Genomic DNA, 17377 nt, shown 5'->3' with positions numbered 1-17377 from the left:
ATCTCTAACCTGGGCCTCTAAGAAGTGTGAGGGAGGGTGTCTATGAAGAACCCCCTGCTGACTTCTAAGGACACTTGGAGAATGAGTTTTACCCAAGAGAAGTGCACATTTCTTTCTGTAATTTGGTCCCTAAATAAACAGTTTGATAGTGGGATAAGGCACATAGACCCTGGAGCCAGCCCCCTGGGTTCAAATCTGCCCCCGATCTGCCAGTGAATAGCTATGTGGCCTTAGGTCACTTTACTCAGTCTCTCTGTGCCTCAGTTTCCTCATCTCTAAATCAGAGTTCCTGGTGAGGATTAACTGGCACAGGCTAGCTATTAATATGATTTGCCCACACCCCTGGATACAGCCTTGTCTCTTCCCAGTCCTCTTGGTTTCTGCCATCGACTGTCACCATTTCTGCCCCTGTTCCACTACCGGGATTTCAGCCTTGCCTGGATCCAGCAACTGGTCAGGAATGGGATGAAGAAGGCAGGCACCAGTGTATCACCTGCTTGATAGGTACCTTGCCTGAGTAACCTTTTTACCTCAGCCTGTTATTTATTTTTGGATATAGAGAGAAATTGAGACTGTCTCTGTCTCTCTCCTTAATACTACCCCCAAGTGGAGACAGCTGTGTGAAAACATGTGTCCTTGGCTTTAAGGGGTGAGAGAGTGAGGGAGACCAAGCTGACCAGCCCCACTCATGAGGGATCCTGTCAGACGCAGGCACAGCACAGAATTTCTGATGTTTTTGTTCTCCTTACACACACACACACACACACACACACACACACACACACACGTGTCAGCTCCCTGAGGGCAGGGGCTTTTCTGTTTTGTTCTCTGCTGTATCCCCAGTGCCTAAAACAATGTCTGGCACAGAATAAGCGCTGAATAAATAAAATAAATATAAATTACATGAAAGGAGGCAGAAGCATTCCACTGACTAGATCTATTATACTTCCGTAGCATGATCTAGTCTTAATTTATTTTCCTCATCAATAGGCAATAGTCAGAGTTTATGGCTAAGAAAGTGAAAAACAACATGCTTCAGATTTCTCTCCTTAAGAGTCGTCTTGGCCTCTAATTCTCTCAATTATCCACAGGGTCTTTCAACCCTCCCCCCACCCACATGCTCACGCCTTCCTAAGTGCTAAGAGCTCAGGAGAGACAAGGTTTCAAGGGTCTGTATTTAAGACATTGGGGGTCCACAAGACCTACTGGGAGTTTGAATTATCTGTGTACAGAATGAAGCTGCTGTCATTCCACAGTCCTAGCACCCCTCGGCTGCTTGGTTAAAGCACGTGGAGATGTATGGGTGTTGTTTTTTCTTTTCTGAGTGGGGAGGGGCACTGTTTTCTGAAAATGCATAGTGACAGTAACATTGTCATTAGAGGTGATTGCTGGTAATAATAATGGCTGTCATTCAAGGATACATTTATGACTCAGGGCCTGGGCCAAACCTAGCATCTTCTTTCATCCTCACAAGTCCATGAGATGAGATCAATTTGCAAATCCATTTTACAGACGAGGATATGGAGATTTGACACAAGTCACATGGTACGTAAGGGAGAGAGCCAGAATTTGAACGAAAAACTCCAAAGGAGGCTGTTCACTGCCCCTCAACTCCTGACTCCTTTCTGTCTCTGGATAATAAGGAAAGCAAAGAAATCCACATGAAATGTGACTTGGGAGAGGAGGCATTTAGCCACTACTTTAGGAGCAAAGCTACAAAGTCAGTAGTATAGTAAAGCACAGTGAGTCTAACCCTTCCTGCCAAGTATAAAGCCTGCTGGACCTTCTTCGGGATGTGAGACTGAAGGCAAGTTACTTAACCTCTTCATACCTCAGTTTCCTCTTCTATAAAAGGGAGCCATCTCCTTTAGTTGGGAGGACTAAATGAGTTAATATATAAATAAATTATTGTTCTCTCAGTCTGCTGCAGAGTAGTATTTATACCACCCGTTGCCAACTGTGGCTGCCTTAAATGTCCTCATTTTACCCATCCAAATTAGGGAACCTACAGGAGAAAAATAGTGGTTTGTCCGAGAGCTCAGGCCAGAAGTGCCCAGGAGGAAGAGGAAGAGTCTAGAGCAGCCTTTACAGATGGTTTTACAGATGGTTTTGCAGAAAAACGTTTCGCTTTCCCTTTTTAAAAAAGATGTAAACATCTTCCCAGGCTCCTCTGACATCAGCGTGTCAGTGATGAATCATCGGGAATCTAAACGCACGCACTAGGTAGGTCAGTCTCCATTTTTAGTCAAGTTTCTGGTGGCTCCACTGAGACCTTGCAAAGGGGTCCCAAGTCGTGTACAGTTCATGAAACCTTAGCTCCTCTAAGCCCTCTGGGGGCCCCGTCAGATGAAGAGCAGAGCTGCACAGAGGCTGAGGGGATCCCTTCTGGCATTTCTTCTTCTTTTTTAAATTGTAAAGCAATTTGCATAGAATTTTTCTTTCTTTTTTTAACAGAGCACACAAAACCAACGTTTTCAGGCTGGTTCTTGTATGTGATGGAACAGAGGAGAGGAGCCCCTGGGAGCTGTTATATTTAAATCAATATTAAAAACAAAAATTCGACCATCTCAATGCTTGTTAGATTTATGTGTATGTATGATTTTTTTATTCATTCATCCAGAAATGACTTCATTTATTGAGTATTTACTAAGGACTCAGATGCGCAGCTGACCCTCTGCTGAAGGTGTCAAGAGAGGGAGAGATGTGGAGAAAATCTGGGTAGGCCTCCTGGAGGAGGAGGCACTGGACAAAGTTTGGCCAATTGGAGTTGGGAAGAAATGTACTCGAGTAGGCTGGCACTTCAGCACGAGTAAAATCCCAGAAGTGAGAAATCCCAGGACAACACAGAGAAGAGGGGAAGGAACGCACAATGGGAGCAGTATAGCTGCAGGGAAAAGGCCTTCTTCCCCCTTCTAATTTATTACTTATAACTTGCTGTGAGTTTAGAAGCCGAATATTGTGAATGTTAGAACTGTATGTAAAGCATGGGTACATAAATGACCTCAAAGCAAGCACCTGAGAGTGAAAGGCAGGTATAGGGGACAAGATTTGGGCCACTCAGAAGAAGCCTCCTGTGCCCTTTCAGCTTGGCAGTGCACTGGGTGAGGTATAAGCTAGGTACAAGCTAACACCTGTCACCGCACGGAATCCAGGAACTAGGCATGCAGGGACAGCAAGAGGTCCCCCCCGCCCCACACACACACAAAAGAACTCGTATGGCCCCTGCACTGCCACTAAGTCACTGCCCAGCACAGCCCACCCCACCCCACCCCAGCAACCACCATTTGGCCCAGGACTTTATTTTAGGCTCTGGGAATGGGATGGGGGAGTGAGTGGGCACAGCTGATTCCCCTAACAGCTGAGCCGCACACACATCTCCGGCTCTTCAGGAGGGGCCTCAGGACCTGGCTGAGCTAGATTCTAACTAGGATCCCCTCCAGCCAAAATCTGAGAGGAGCCGAGGAAGAGCCAGAGCCAGAAACACAGAAGGGGAGACCAAGAGGCTAGCCGAGGAGAGATGGGTGAGCCAAACGCCTTTGGGAAAGGCCGGCGATCTTACTGGGCCTCGGCTGGGCGCACTTGCTCTCCATACCCACCGCCCAGGCCTGGTACTCCCCAGAGCTCTGGAGCGACAGTGCGCCCCCCACCCCCCACCGGAGGCCCAGCGGGGCTGCCCAGCCGGTGTTCAGCACACCATCCTCCGCCCCGCTCCGTGGGTCGCGCATAGTCCCAGGCGGGGGGCGGGGCACAGGGATATGGGCGAACCCCGCAAAGGGCTCTTACCTCCGCGCGGGCATCCGTCCGACCAAGCACAGTTTGCCGCTGGGACTGCGGGGTTGGGGAGGCTCCCACGGGCTCGTATCGCGCCTCCACTCCCCCCTCCGCCCCCTCCCCGGCCCAAGCCCCTAGATCCTTCGGTGGCACCGAGCGGGGACGCCGGGACCAGGGGACAGGCGCCGCGCCGGCGGGAGGAGGAGGCTCCTGTGGGGCGCGGCGGGGCGGGGCGGGGGTCTCTGCTGGGCCCCGCCCGGGGGGGGACGTGAGAGCGATTATGCCAGAGAACAAAGGCGGCCGGGTAAGGCTCAGCGCCCCCCCCCCCGGCCCCCGGGCCTGGCCCTGAACTTGAACTTGTACTTGACACTTTGTCCGGAAGATGGCGGGGAAGCCCATCTGAGCTGGGACGGGGCTCGTCCGGCCACCTTCCGTCCTGGGGAGGAGGCAAGCCCGCCCTTTTCTGCGCCCAGAGGGAGCCGGGCATCCTAAGGGTCCCGGCGCGCTCCAAACAATCTTGGGCTCGAGAGTCCTGAGATTCCCGGGTTCCCTCGGAGAGTTGGAGTGCGGACGAGGTCCTGGGTCTCCGGGCCAGAGGAGTAGGCCGGGGCCCTACGCCGCGTCCCCCTCCCTCGGTCCCACCCTATCCCGGGCCTGGCCCGCCACCCTCGCTGCGCAGGGCAGGCCGGATTCTCTGCACGTCGCGTCGGCGGCCGCTATTCAGCCGCTAATTGAACGTTAATGGCAGGTGCGGATGAGGTCACCGGAGCTGGCTTTTCTCACACATTTTTCATGCAAATTCGCGAAACTCTAAACAAATTTGAATAAAAAGCTCTTTGTGCCGCGCGCCCCCCAGTCGTCTCCCTCCCGCTCGGGATCCTTGCTCCTCCCGGTGCCCTGGGGCTCGAGCCCGGAGCCCCGGGGAGCGCCGCCTGCCGGTCAGTGGTTCTGCCCTACTAGTGGTCAAACGCGGCCCGGGCTGCTGGGGGGCGGGTGAAAGATGTTTTATTTGGGGTCGTGGGCCCGGGCTAGGTTGGCGAGGCCTTTAGGGAGGCAGTGTGTGCAGTTAAGTGCCTGGCATCTGGACAGACAAATGTGACCGTGCTGGCATCCTGGCTGCAATCCCCCCTCCCCCACCACACACGGAGCCACACGGGCCACTTTGGATGGCCAACTTGGCCTCACTCTCGTTCTTGGTTAAATAGGAATAAGGATAGTGCCCAGTTATGCACACAGATGTGAGGATTAAGACACGATTTAATACACAAACTAGCACTTAGAATAGTGCCTGGCACAGTAAGTCCTGATTATTCTCTGCAGTCCAAAGGCCTTGTGAGAATGAATGCTGTGATGAAAGCAGGGTTGTGAATTTGCTCATACATGAAAAAACTTATCAGCGGCTTTCAAGAGACTCACCACCCCCTGCATCCCATTCTGGTCACAGAGATGAGATCTGGAGGCCGACTCCACTGCTTCCCAGCTGTGTGGCTTTGCCTATTTCTTAGTCTCTCTGAGCCTCTGTTTCCTATTCTATAAGATAGAATTCAGTCTTACGGGGTCATTGTGAGAATTACATAAGAAGACACTGATGGAGGTTGAGGAGGAGCGTGGGGGCTAGCTCCCAATGCAGAACCTCCAGGACCCCTCTCCTGAGGGCAGGGCACCCTCAAGGCAAGGTAGGCCTTGCACTGGCTGTGACCTTCACTTCTTGCCCAAATGACCCTAGCTCAGGTCAAGAAGACAGACTTTCCAAGCCTTGTAAGACTTCTTGCTCCATCCTTTGCACCCATACCAGTGTCCCCACCACACCTCAAGACACAAGCAGTTGTTTTTGCTGGTGGCAGAGTGCTACTTTCCTCACTCATGTCCTCCTAGAAAAACTGACCAGAGACATGGAAGCCTTTGCAAAGAAAATTTATTCATTGTAGGCTGCAAGAAAGACAGGGGGTTCACAGCATAGGAAGAGACCTCTCCCAGAGCTTGCCCTAGTACTCCCTCAGGAGAACCTGTGGGGCTTGGAAGGGTCTTGGTGATTCAAGCTACCTGACTGCCATCTCTGCCCTCCTACTTCTGCTTCTCCAGCCTCAGCCTTCCCAGAGCCCCACACCAGGCCAGCCTCTGGGAAGCACTGGAGCAGGCCTCGGGAGCAGTCCTCATTTTCCTGCCAAGGACCTCAAGGAACAGCCAATCCTGCAGGAATGCAGATGACCAGCAGCCAGGGGCTCCTATCTGTATGAAGCTCTGTAACCCTGTAAACCCCTCCTCTCACCCCACTGCCCAGTTCAGATTTGGGCAAAACCCAGGGGATGGCATTAGGTGGAACTGCAGGAGAAGCCCAGCTAAAAGACTATTTGAGGTGACCCTGCAGGGGAAGGGTTAATGTCTCCATATGTGGGCGCTGGCAAGGGGAGTCTGCAGCTTTAGGGACCTCCTATAAGTGGCCAAACCAAACAGGATCTCTTTGGGGTCAGAGTACAGACTTTAAAGTGAAAGACACTTGGTTTTCATCTCAGTTCTGGCACTTACAAGCTGTGTGACTTAGGACATGTAACTTAACTTTTCTGGGCCTCGGTGTCCTCATCTGTAAAATGGGTGTACCAATGACACCCACACCCCATAAAATGATGAGGAGTCACTGCACTAAGGCATGCGACCTGGGACCTGACAGCCTGCTGCACTTGGTCACTCTTATTGCTTTTTTTCTTCCCAGTCCACTGGCCCCACAGCCAATTTGAAGTGATTGTAGCTGTGCCCAGGCCTCAGGGACCAGGTTTCCCAGGCCCCTCTGGACAGCCCCATTACGCCTCTTTCCCTGCCCCCTGCCCCTGCTCCCTCCCAGGCCACTGAGGCCCTACTGAGAGCTCTGCAGGCTGCTGCAGCCCCCGACCTAAGGCAGGTGTAGCCTGATCCAGTGCCCCCAGGGAGGGTGGTGTGCAGCATTACCTCTCAGAGACACTTTCTAGGCCATTTACTCTTTCAGGGATGAAGTAGGGGTGGCAACTGCACTCCTGGGCACCCACCCGCACTCTTCTGCTCTGTGATGTCTTTCTCTCCAGACACATGCTGCTTATGCAAATAGGCCCATTCACAGCCCTGTTCCCCATCCCCCAAGCACGGTGATACTTCTGGGCTGTGGCCAGATGGGGGCACTTCCCAGTTCACCATGTCCAACACCTGGCATGACCCCGTGCCTCTAAAGGCCTCCTCCCCCAAACAAGCAGGTCCTCAGGGCAGAGGGGAAATGTCTGCCTGGAAGGAAACTAGGAGCCAAGACCTATCCACCATCCCCCACCCACCTTCCCTGTCCCTAGCCAAGCTCCTGGCTCTGCCCCTCACCTGCAAAGGAGCTCCAACAAACCAATTAACCTCTTTCGATTTGGTGAAACTGGAAAAATGACATCCACGTAAGCAAGACCCAGAGACAGTAAGCCTAGCACTTAGTAGGTTTTCGATTAATACTAGCCACCATGATGATATGTGATTATTAGGCCCCAAAATGGCCCATGGCTGAAGCCACCAGTGATTGTGGGATACTTTCTCCAGCAACATCACTACCACCCTCTTAAAGTACCCATGCCAACTTAGTTGATAGAAGTTAAGCCTATTACATTGAACCCCTTTACATCTTTCAATAAAAGTATCTTAGGAGCACGAAAAGAAAACATAACAGTATAGAAGAGTGCATTCCCCCATCCCCACTCCCCAGAGGTAGCCTTCCAGTACACACTTCCAGAAACGATCCATATATAAGCCTACTTATGACTCACTTCTAAACATCTACATATAAGATCATACTCCACAGCCTGTTCTGTAACTTACTCTATTCACCTTATCATGTGAACTGGCCAACCTTCCACATCAACTCATATACGGAGATCTACCACACCGATTTTTACAGCTGCATAGGTATTCCACAGTATGAACAGACCATAGGTTCATGTCCATTTCTTTACACTCTTCAAAAGAAATGCTCTGATGAACATCCTTGTATATAAATCTTTGGGAACTTTTACAAATATGCCCACAGAGTAAATAGTGCCATTTGTTTGTGACCAAGTACATGTGCTTTCTACATTTTGATATTGCCACATTTCAGAAAATATTGTACAATTTACACTCCCTAACCGACAGTGCTTGAGAGTGTCTCAAAATAGGCATGTGATGGTACAGAAACCACAAAATTAGCCAGCCAGTCGGTACAGGCCACAAAGGCACCCACAGAGCCAGCGAAGAATGGCACTGGACTAGCATGTATGTCCTTAGGGTGGTTCCCAGTGGTTTCTTCCTGTCCAGGCCTGTATAGGCTGGGGGCCCAAGGGTGCCCTGAATCAGAAGGGCGTGGGGCCCACAGGGGGACTGGGTGGAGGGCCGGCCAGCATGTCCCGCATGAATGATTTCCTGCAGCCATTGTCTCTGCCCTGCCTGGTCTCCTTGGGGGGAGTTTATTCAGGGGCCTTCAGAGAGGGGGCTAGGCAGGAGGAGGGTGTGCAGTCCTCACCAAAGGCACCCAGGAATGTGTCACAGGAGGGGAAGAAAGAGGAGGGGGGAACTCATCCCTGGGAGAGACGGGACGTCAAGAACCCCTGACTAATGAATAGCGAGTTTGCCCTTGAACCTCACTGGGTTTTGCCATTCTCAGGCACAGAACAAGAGCTGAGACACGTCTGAGCCCAGCTGCACAGGGACGGCAGCGGTTCATCTCAGACACTTTGACAGGCCGGGCCTTTTCCCTGCATAGCTCAGATCTGCCTCCGTGCTCCCCTGGCAACAGCACAGCAGCATGGCTCCTGGGTCTAGGCCCTGCCTGCTGTGAGCAGGAGGAGGGAGGAAGAGGAGCACTAAGGGGAGGACAGCTGGGGAGAGGGAGTCATTAACTCCTAAAAGGCTGGAGTCCCTTGCTTTGGCAACTTTGCCAGTGTGCTGCCCTTGGTCCCAGGCTGGAAACACGGTGAAGAGCTTCCATTTGCTGGAGGCCTACCCAGAATGTTCCATGCACCTCAGACCCAAACAGACCTGACTAGGTGTGACAAGAACAGACATGGTGAAGAAGGAGATGCTAGGCCAGTGGGCCAAAGGCAAAGGCCCTTGAGGGATGGGTTGGGGTACATTTTCCCAGGTCCCCTGCCAAGTGCCAGATGGGCAGATCATGGGGTCCTCCTCCTCCATCCTGGCCCTTGGCTGTTACAACCTCAGGACAGAGGCTACTTGTTCTCCCTTCCTGCTGGGCTTTTTCCCTTCTGAGGCTCTTGCATGTCCTGGGGTGGCTTGGCTCTGCATTCCAATCCTGTGACCTTGGCAAGAGCCACAATTCCTCTGTCTCCATTTTCATAAAAGCTGAAAAGAGGCTGTCCGATCATACTTCACTTCACAGGACAATCTAAAGATAAGAGAAATAATATGTGAGAAGCTTTGCACTCTGGGGAGGAAGGTGTCCTATAAATCTCATTCAGGTATTATTAGGGCTGAAACTAGGTACTTCTGCCCCCTGGGGAAGGAGGGGCGGTGGGCTGGGGGGAGGAGCTCCTCCAAGGTTGTCTCAGCACCTCCCCAGCAAGGCAGTCCTGAAACTCAAAGGCAAGAGGTCAGGAAAGTTAAGGGTTTATGTCTGTGGCCTTTGAAGCCGCTGGGTACAGCTGGCACTAGAAGGTAAGAGAGAACATCATTTCAAGGTACTTTATCTGTGTTATTTCTATGCCTCACTGCAACTTTATGAGAAAGATGTGGTTATCTTCATGTTAGAAATAAGGAAATAGAGAATCAGAGAAGCTAAGGAGCTGGCCCAAGGTCATGCCAGTCATATAAGATGCTGAGCCCACATCCATGTATCAGCTGTACCAGTGGAAGAGCCGCCTAGCTGGGGTGCTGCGGAGAGGGGTCAGCACCAAAAAGTAGTGTTTCCCCAATGGTTGCTTCTCAGGGGTTGAAGCTTTTGAGTCTAAAGGTTCTGGCCTAAGGAAGTGGAATGGGGCAAGTTCCAAGGAGAGCACTGCAAACCCACCTTGAGGGCCACCTGAGCAAACAGAGCCACCAAGGCAAATGCCATTCAGAGCAAACAGAAGTAGAACAAAGGACAAAGGCATCCAGATTAGAGGCTGGGAGCGCACCTAGGTGAGACTCATGCTCTCTGCCCAAGTCTTGCTCCAGGACAGGTCACTCACTGCCCAGCCCCACACCCCTTGCCAGCAGTGAGCTGGGTTTTCATTTTTGTAGCCTCTAGGTAATGGTGCCTCCTTGCATCCCAGGCCAGCTTGAACGGGACAAAGCTAACTATGTTTCCTGTGAGCCAGGGGGCTGGGAGCAGGGGTTACTGGCAGGTAACAGAGTAGAAAAGGCAGAAAGAACTCCCAGATGAAAAAATGCAGGGGCTAAAAGGGACCTCAGATACCATCTTATTCAATGTTCTTTTTCTTTTTTCTCTTTCTCTTTCTTTTTTAAGTAATAGGATCTTGCTCTGTCATCCAGGCTAGAATGCAGTGGTATGATCACTGCAGCCTTGGAACTACTGGGCTCACGTGATCCTCCTGCCTCAGCTTCCCAGGTAGCCAGAACTATGGGTGCACACCACCACACTCGGCTAATTTTTTCATTTTTTAAGAATAGGGTCTCACTGTTCTCAAACTCAGGCTGTTCTCAAACTCTTGGCCTCAAGAGAGCCTCCTACTTCAGCCTCCCCAGTTACTGGGATTACAGTTGTGAGCCACTACACCTGGCTCAATGCTACTTCTCTGGGTCCAGTAAAGGAGGTGGCTTGCCCAAGACCACTCAGTGGGAAAGTGGGCTAGAGTCCGAATCTCTGACTTCCAGCTAGGTAAGGTTGTGTCGTCCTATGCCCTTGTCACTTAACCAGACCACCTTAGGCCCTCAAAGACATTAATTTCACCCAACAAGGCAAAGAGATAGGCCAGGTAAAAGAAGTCAGTGTTGGCTAAGTGCACCACATGTCCAGGTGTGGGCTCGGAAAGCCTGGGGCTGGGGGAAGACCCTGCCTGCCTTGAGGCCAGAATCTTTCCACAATGATAGAACATGGCTCCACACTACCCCAACACCACACTCCCATACTCTAGAGTCAGATAACAGAAACCATGAACTTCCCCTGGCTGATGAAGAAACAGGCACGAGGAGTTAGATCAGAGAACAAACAGACCCTCTAATCCTGACCCATGGTGCTTTTGAGAAGAAAGGACAGGAAGGAGGGGCAGCTCTAGGGGACGTGAGGACGGCGAAAGCCCACAGAAGCAGCTCTTCCCCAGAGCCTGGTGGCAGGTCTGCTGCCAGCTTGAGGCAGGAGCTGGGAAGGCCCTCAGCTCACTGCCCTCTGCTTCTGGGTCCTCTTCCAGGTCAGGCAGGGTGCCCCATGCTAGGCAGGCCTGACTTGCTTGAATGCAAAGATCTCAGGATCCCGCATCCTGCAACCTCCTCAGGAGCTGCCCTCAAGGGATGTCTGTATGCTTGCTGATAAATGGACTCATGATGGGGCAGAAAGATACAGGGACAAGTTCTGCTCAGCTGTGCCCTCCTCCCTGGGTGATGATTTGGGCCAGGTGTCATTTTGACTGGTTGGTGCCCAACCTGTACAGGTGGTTAAATATTCTGAATATCACCACTGTCCCCATTCCCCAAATCTCAGCTATCTTAAATGACCTGGAGAAGCTTAACTCCTTCATCTCTGCCCCATACTAAGGGAAAAGGAGAAGAAAAATTAACCCCACTGAGTGTTTCCCATGTGCCCAAGAGTCTTCATAGCAGCTCCAATGGAGGTAGGGATTATGATGCTCATTTTACGAACGAGGGTTTGGAGGCTCTGAGACATCCAGGGCCTGCTGCAGGGTCATAGCAGAAGCAGAGCCCTGGGCCTCGGCCCACAGCATCTTCTCCTCTGTCCCTACCCTCCAGCCAAGGTCCAAGGCCTGGACTGCCCCAGTTCTGCTGAGCTGGATGCCTCAGAACCACTTGCGCTTACATTCGCACCCCCACCTCAATTTCCTGTCTCTCTTGGCTTCTCTCAGGGCCCATCGCTGAGAGAATCAGGGGTTCATCTCAGGGGTTCTCTCCCCTTCTCATCTAGGCAAGGGAGCCATTCCACCCGGCATACTTGCTTAGTTCTAGACAAATCCCCACCCCCGACTACCCCAACAGCATATTCCTGGCTGACCAGGGGGATGATACCTGTGACTTATAGAGACTTCTTCTAACTGGGATTGGCAGCCAGAGAATTTGGGAGCTGGGGTAAGGGTGGGGGCAGCTACCAAACAATAAAACCTTAGCCATGCAGAAAGGGCCAGAAAGCCCTAATCTTGGGAACTTCCCTCCTGAGGGACAAAGAGGAGGTGACGCCCGACTGCGTGCAGGGCCTGTGCCTCAGCCCTCCACTGGGCACCACCCGTGCTGGGTCCAGCCCTGCTGGGCCACTGCCTTAGAAGGAGGAGCTGCGCTCGGAATGTGATTCGCCAGCTTTACATGACACTCTGTTAGCAGAGTGCGACTCCCAAGATCCCCTGTCACCTCCTAAAGCCTCTGCCAGCCTGCCCCCCAGCACCACAAGGATCACCAGATTAAGGAGCTCAGAGCTACAGCTGAGGCGGCTAAACCCTGGGAGGTAGGAATGGGGAGGGGCAGGGAGGGCGGTAGGCAGCTTTCCCAAGGCCCTGCTGCCTTGCCTCTTCTCCCAACCCATACTGTAGGCAATTCTCTCACTCTACCCTTGCCATGAAGCACTAACTTCTATCCTCTTTTCTTCATCGAGCTTTGGACTTTACCACCAGTTATCCAGCTTGAGTGAGGAAGGAGAAGCTCAGGGAGACAGGGAAAGGGGTAGAAAAAGAGGCCCCCCAGAAACAGAAAGAGAGAGAGAGGCAGAGAGAGGAAAGGCAGCCCAAATGGAAGGAACAAGTGCACTGCATGTGGGAACTGGCTGGCACAGCGGCATGGGAAGGAAGGTCCCTGCTGGAAGGGGGGCCCAGGGTCTCTCCTCTGCCTGACCTGAGTGGCTACCTAAGGTTAATTCCAGAGGCTTCTTGTCGGTGGCTCTGGTCAGCTGCCTGGCCCCAGTGCAAGATACATCCCACAACACCTGAGAGAGTGGGAGGGTGCCAGAGATGGGGAGGCTGGCAAAGAAGGAGCCAGACACCCTGGCCACTGAACCTGAGACCCCTGCACTGAACAGCAGGGTGATGCTTCATCCCACTCCCCACCCACCACCTGGGGTTATTCTGAAGGGCTATGGAGAGGTGGGAACTCTGAAGTTCCCAGATGAACTCTGACCCTTCTCAGCCCTGTCCCCTGCCCACCCCCACCAACCCCGTCCCAGGACCTGCAAGGGGCAACCAGGACACACCCAGGGCCCTGGCCAGCAGCTGCTATCCCTCCAGCTTCTCCTTTGCCACTGCCAAGCTCCCTTCTGCTGGGCCAGGGCCTGCTTCTCACCACTGCAGGGTAGGGATGGGGAAGGGCTCCTCTCTGAAGACCTGGGAAGACAGGCTCTGCCTGCTCCTAGTCCTCCCCACACTCTGAAAACAGGAGCCCATACTGAATATCAATAGGGATGAAATCCTTCCTGCAACACTCCCCTCCACCCCAGCCAGAATTCATTAGTCCCATTCCTGTCATTGTGCTAAATCAGCGAATGCTAAATCAACACAGTTTTGAAATGATCACCACTGTTACCACCATCAGAGGTTTTCTGAGCTACAAGGGAGCCAAGAGATTCCTGAAGCTCAACTCACTCCTCTTGCCAACAAGAAAACTAAGATTCAGGAGTCGGGGTCACTTGGCCTGCCTGAGGTCACCTAGAAGCCGGTAGCAAGGACATGCCTTACGCCCTGTCTACCAGACCCCTTTCCTTTCAGGGCCAGGCCTCTATGAGGTTCTAAAAGGGAGCTTCTCCATCATATCCCACACAAGATCCTGGTCCAACCACAGGCGGCAGGGGTCTGGGGACAGGGGAGGCCGTAATGCGATCAGCAGACTGGCCATCTGGCTCGGGGACGGAGAAAAGTCCAGACTGGCTGTTTCTGCTGCCCAGTCCCGAGGGGCCCTGTGTGGCAAGAGACAGACTGCCAGATGGACAGGCACTTGCCTGGGTCTGGGAGGAAGCCAGTGAGTCCCAGTAGTCAGAGCTGACCAACTTTCAAACATGGAGGGGTGGCAGGGAGAAGGCACAGGGAGCAAAGCCAGGCCCCCCAGAGGGCAGAGAGACAGAACTACAGGATGGGAAGGCCGTGATTCCCCAGCCATGCTCAGAGCCTGGCTCCCCAGGTAGGTCCAGCCCCTCTCAGCTCCAAGACCCCAGCCTACCGGCCAGCCACAAACAGGACCCCCTCCCAAGGAAAGGCAAACACATCTCCCCTGGCACCTTCTCAGACATGCATGCAAAACTAATTAGCATGGGGAGACATGCGAGCAGCCGGCCAGCTCCACACCCTCGAGTCCACGCAAACAAGGCGAGCCCTTGTCCAGGGGACGTGCACAAAGCTTTGTTGCTAATTTAGGCATCTGTCTCTGTCTGGTCTGGTCCTCCTGCCTGCGCTGGGGTTTTTCCCAGCCCCTTGGACAATGCTGGGAACAGGCCCACCGATCCCTTATTCAAATCACACCCGGGACAATGAGCTCATTGTGCAGGCCACAGAAAAGGGGATGCTGGGGGTGGGAGTGTATAACGGGGCATCAGGGAGTAGAGAAGGGTGGGGGGTGTAAAGAAAATGGGAACCCAGGAAAGTGTTTACTAACACAGCCCCTGCAGCTGCCTTGGGCCCCCTTGCCCCCCCTCAACCAAGGCTTGGAACTTGGGGGAAGTGCTGGGACTCAGAGGTGGGGGGCCCCAGAGTAGAAGAAGGCTCAAACCTTCATTTTGTTGACCTCTCCCACCTTCAACAGTTTATAGCTACCTCTGCATGTCCAAGGCCAGGCACATTTTTTAATAGGGTGGTTTGGGGGTTTGTTTTATTCTTACTTCGGGCTTAAATGTGCAGATCCCAACTGCAGAAGAGGAGACAGGGCTGAGGGGAGAGATGCTGGTGGCTGTGCAGGGTGGGACCTGCTGTCTTGGCCATTGTCTTCAAGCAACGTTTCATGTTCTCCTCCTTTCCAGCTAATAAATTAGAGAGGAGATGGTGAGCTGTGAAGGGAGAGGCTCCCCGTGGATGGCGGCAGAGGGCTAGAAGGCAAGTCTGGGAGCTCACGGCAGATGGGGCTCACCCAGCCCAGCGGCTGCTCACACCACACCTGGTCAGACACTCGCATGCAGCCCCACACAATGAGCAGCATGGAAAAAAATACACACACACACACACACGCATCTCCTGAGGTCCCTGAGGAGGACAGCTGGGCTTTGAAATGCCCTCCCTCTTTACCGCCACCTCCCCCAGCTCCTTGTTGCACTGAGCGCGCCTAGACAGGCCGACAGAAACAGACACACATAGCCTGACACTGACACGCAGACACAAAAAAAAAACACGCACACCCAGAGGCAGCCCCAGACACACACACTGACAATGGTGTAATGAATGCAGGAGGGCGAGTGCATTCAGTCAAAAGCCCACACCCTGGCTGCCCAGCACTGGGGTGGCTAAAAGGTTATAGAGAGGCTGTGAGCTGGCTCTCCCAAAAACCTCCTACCCAAGGCTCCCAGGACTGCTGCCGGTGACACAGGAGGTGAAGTAAAATACCGTTTCAGGCATCCAGACGGAAGCAAATTCCTCCGGAGACAGAAAAGCATGGAACTGGTCTCAGCCCTTAGTCGGTATTGGCTGAACTGTCTGGAATTTTTTTTATAATAAAAGAAAGGGTGCTCAGAACTCATCTGAAGTATGCTGCATTTTGAGACGATACACCTTGAAGCTGGGGCAAAGCAGAGCCTCGCTAGGATAGTTTCCTACTGCAGTACAATCCACAGGTTACAGTGATTGCGTCCTGCTGTTAAAAAAAAAAAAAAAAAAAAAAATTCTGTGAAGGGTATCACGGGATGAAGAGGAACACAAATGGTTAAAGTATCAGAAACTCTTTAAAATGTGTTTCTGAGGATCCCTCTACCATCCCAGAGGAATGGAACTGTAATAGGTTGAACCATAAGAAATTGCCAATATTTGACTATTTTTCATCAACAAGAAAGAAATTTCATATGGGTCAACCTGGTAAGTGCTGGTTCCAAGAACCACCAAGGATATTTTCCCTTTTTAAATTAAATTACATTTTTTTTAGAGACGGGTCTCATTCTGTCACCCAGGCTGGAGTGCAGTGGCGTGATCATAGCTCACTGAAGCCTGAAACCCCTGAGCCTAAGTGATCCTCCAGCCTCAGCCTCCCGAATAGCTGGGACTGCAGGTGTGCCATCATACCTAATATTTTTCCTTTTTAAATGTCCTTCCCAAACTGGGTTATTTTCTCCCTGAAGTAGAAAAAAAAAAACAGTATTCCAAAACCTAAATCTACCTTGGACCATCCATCTACAGCCACATAAATACATTGCACAAGGAGGTCAGAACAGCAGCTGGAAAGAACTGCGAACACACGTGCGCAGCCCAGTGCCCATGTCAGGAAGGGACCCACCTTCGGACTCTTGCCACCGAGGCTTCTGCTTCTCTTTTCGCCGTCTTCTGACTCCAGAGCATGTCCTAGATGGGGACAGAGGAACATGAGAGGGAAAATAGAACTGGAAATGGGTCAACTGCGCACCCGGCCTCTCCAGCACTGGACTCCACATGCTCTGCCTTGGAAGAAGCATCTCCTGGGCAGCCTCATAACTGAAGCACATGCTGTCCACGGGCCGCCATATTCAAACCCAAGGCCAGCCTCTGTGCATGCAGTATTCATCCAGCAAACCACCTCCAGGAGACCCAGGCAATGGAAGCCAGAGGGTGTGGACGCCACCCAGCGTAGGGAAGGCCTACTCATTGCCAGCATCTGGACATCCATTGGTCCCGCTGCTCGCTGTCACAGAAGTCAGAGCACACTGCGTCTTCCTGGGAAATCACCCTTACCAATCTCTCTGGGGCTTCCTAGGGAAGGAAAGGTTGGAGGCTTCAGAAGCAGAGCCCAGCACTGCTCTGTGTCTCACCACCTGCTTCTCACCTGGCCACAGAGGAAAGCCTGTTCCATGTGTGCCCATCCTGCCCACCAGCAGCAGCTGCTGAGGGTGCACACTTCCCCTGAAAACCTTTCTGGTGGCTAAGGACCTGGGGCTCTATTTAAAGACATGGAACCACCTTCTATACAGCCAGAAGTGGCACAGTCCCTCTTATATCCTTGACAAATGCTATGTAATTTCTGAGAGCTTTATCTTACTAACATACACACACCAACCTCAACAAAACCACCAAAATAGCAATAATAATAAGATGAAACTTATTGCCCTTCCCACTCCTGGAAGGCGAATGACAGAGGCTGCAATTTGGGCTTTAGGGCTGGTGAATTCATTTGCAGGACTAGGCCCAACCCAGGGGCTATAAGAATGACTCCCCAAAACCTCAGCTGTATGAAGAGAGGCAGCTGGGTATCCCCCATTGCTAACTTATATGCAGGCCCACCTGCCAAAAACTGTACTCAGGATCCAACCTGGGTGCAGCGTAGCACGAGAACCAGGGTAAAATTCTAGCCTTGGTGCTTTGAACGG

At 52.3% G+C, this 17377-nt stretch overlaps 1 protein-coding gene and 1 long non-coding RNA gene across 5 annotated transcripts in view; both read right to left on the bottom strand.

Moving 5' to 3' along the window:
• The window catches only part of LOC129050194 (uncharacterized), a 30538-nt gene extending 26526 nt beyond the window's left edge, over positions 1–4012 (bottom strand). For all 4 annotated transcript variants that reach the window (XR_008513754.1, XR_008513756.1, XR_008513753.1 and 1 more), the window contains exon 1: positions 3784–4012. This is a non-coding gene — a long non-coding RNA (uncharacterized LOC129050194). The remainder of the gene's footprint in view (positions 1–3783) is intronic.
• Positions 4013–4112: 100 nt separating this feature from the next.
• The window catches only part of LOC100938912 (protein FAM90A20-like), a 34806-nt gene continuing 21541 nt past the window's right edge, over positions 4113–17377 (bottom strand). The window contains exons 9-11 of the mRNA XM_054531330.1: positions 16315–16379; positions 14720–15681; positions 4113–9148 (exon numbers count right to left, since the gene is read on the bottom strand). Coding sequence (XP_054387305.1) covers positions 15641–15681; positions 16315–16379 — 106 coding nt within the window. The 3' untranslated portion in view covers positions 4113–9148; positions 14720–15640. The remainder of the gene's footprint in view (positions 9149–14719; positions 15682–16314; positions 16380–17377) is intronic.

This window comes from Pongo abelii, chromosome 16 (assembly GCF_028885655.2).
Source record: "Pongo abelii isolate AG06213 chromosome 16, NHGRI_mPonAbe1-v2.0_pri, whole genome shotgun sequence".
Lineage (NCBI taxonomy): Eukaryota > Metazoa > Chordata > Mammalia > Primates > Hominidae > Pongo > Pongo abelii.
The sequence above is the reverse complement of the archived record's forward strand: the minus strand, read 5'-3'. Positions and strand labels throughout refer to the sequence as shown.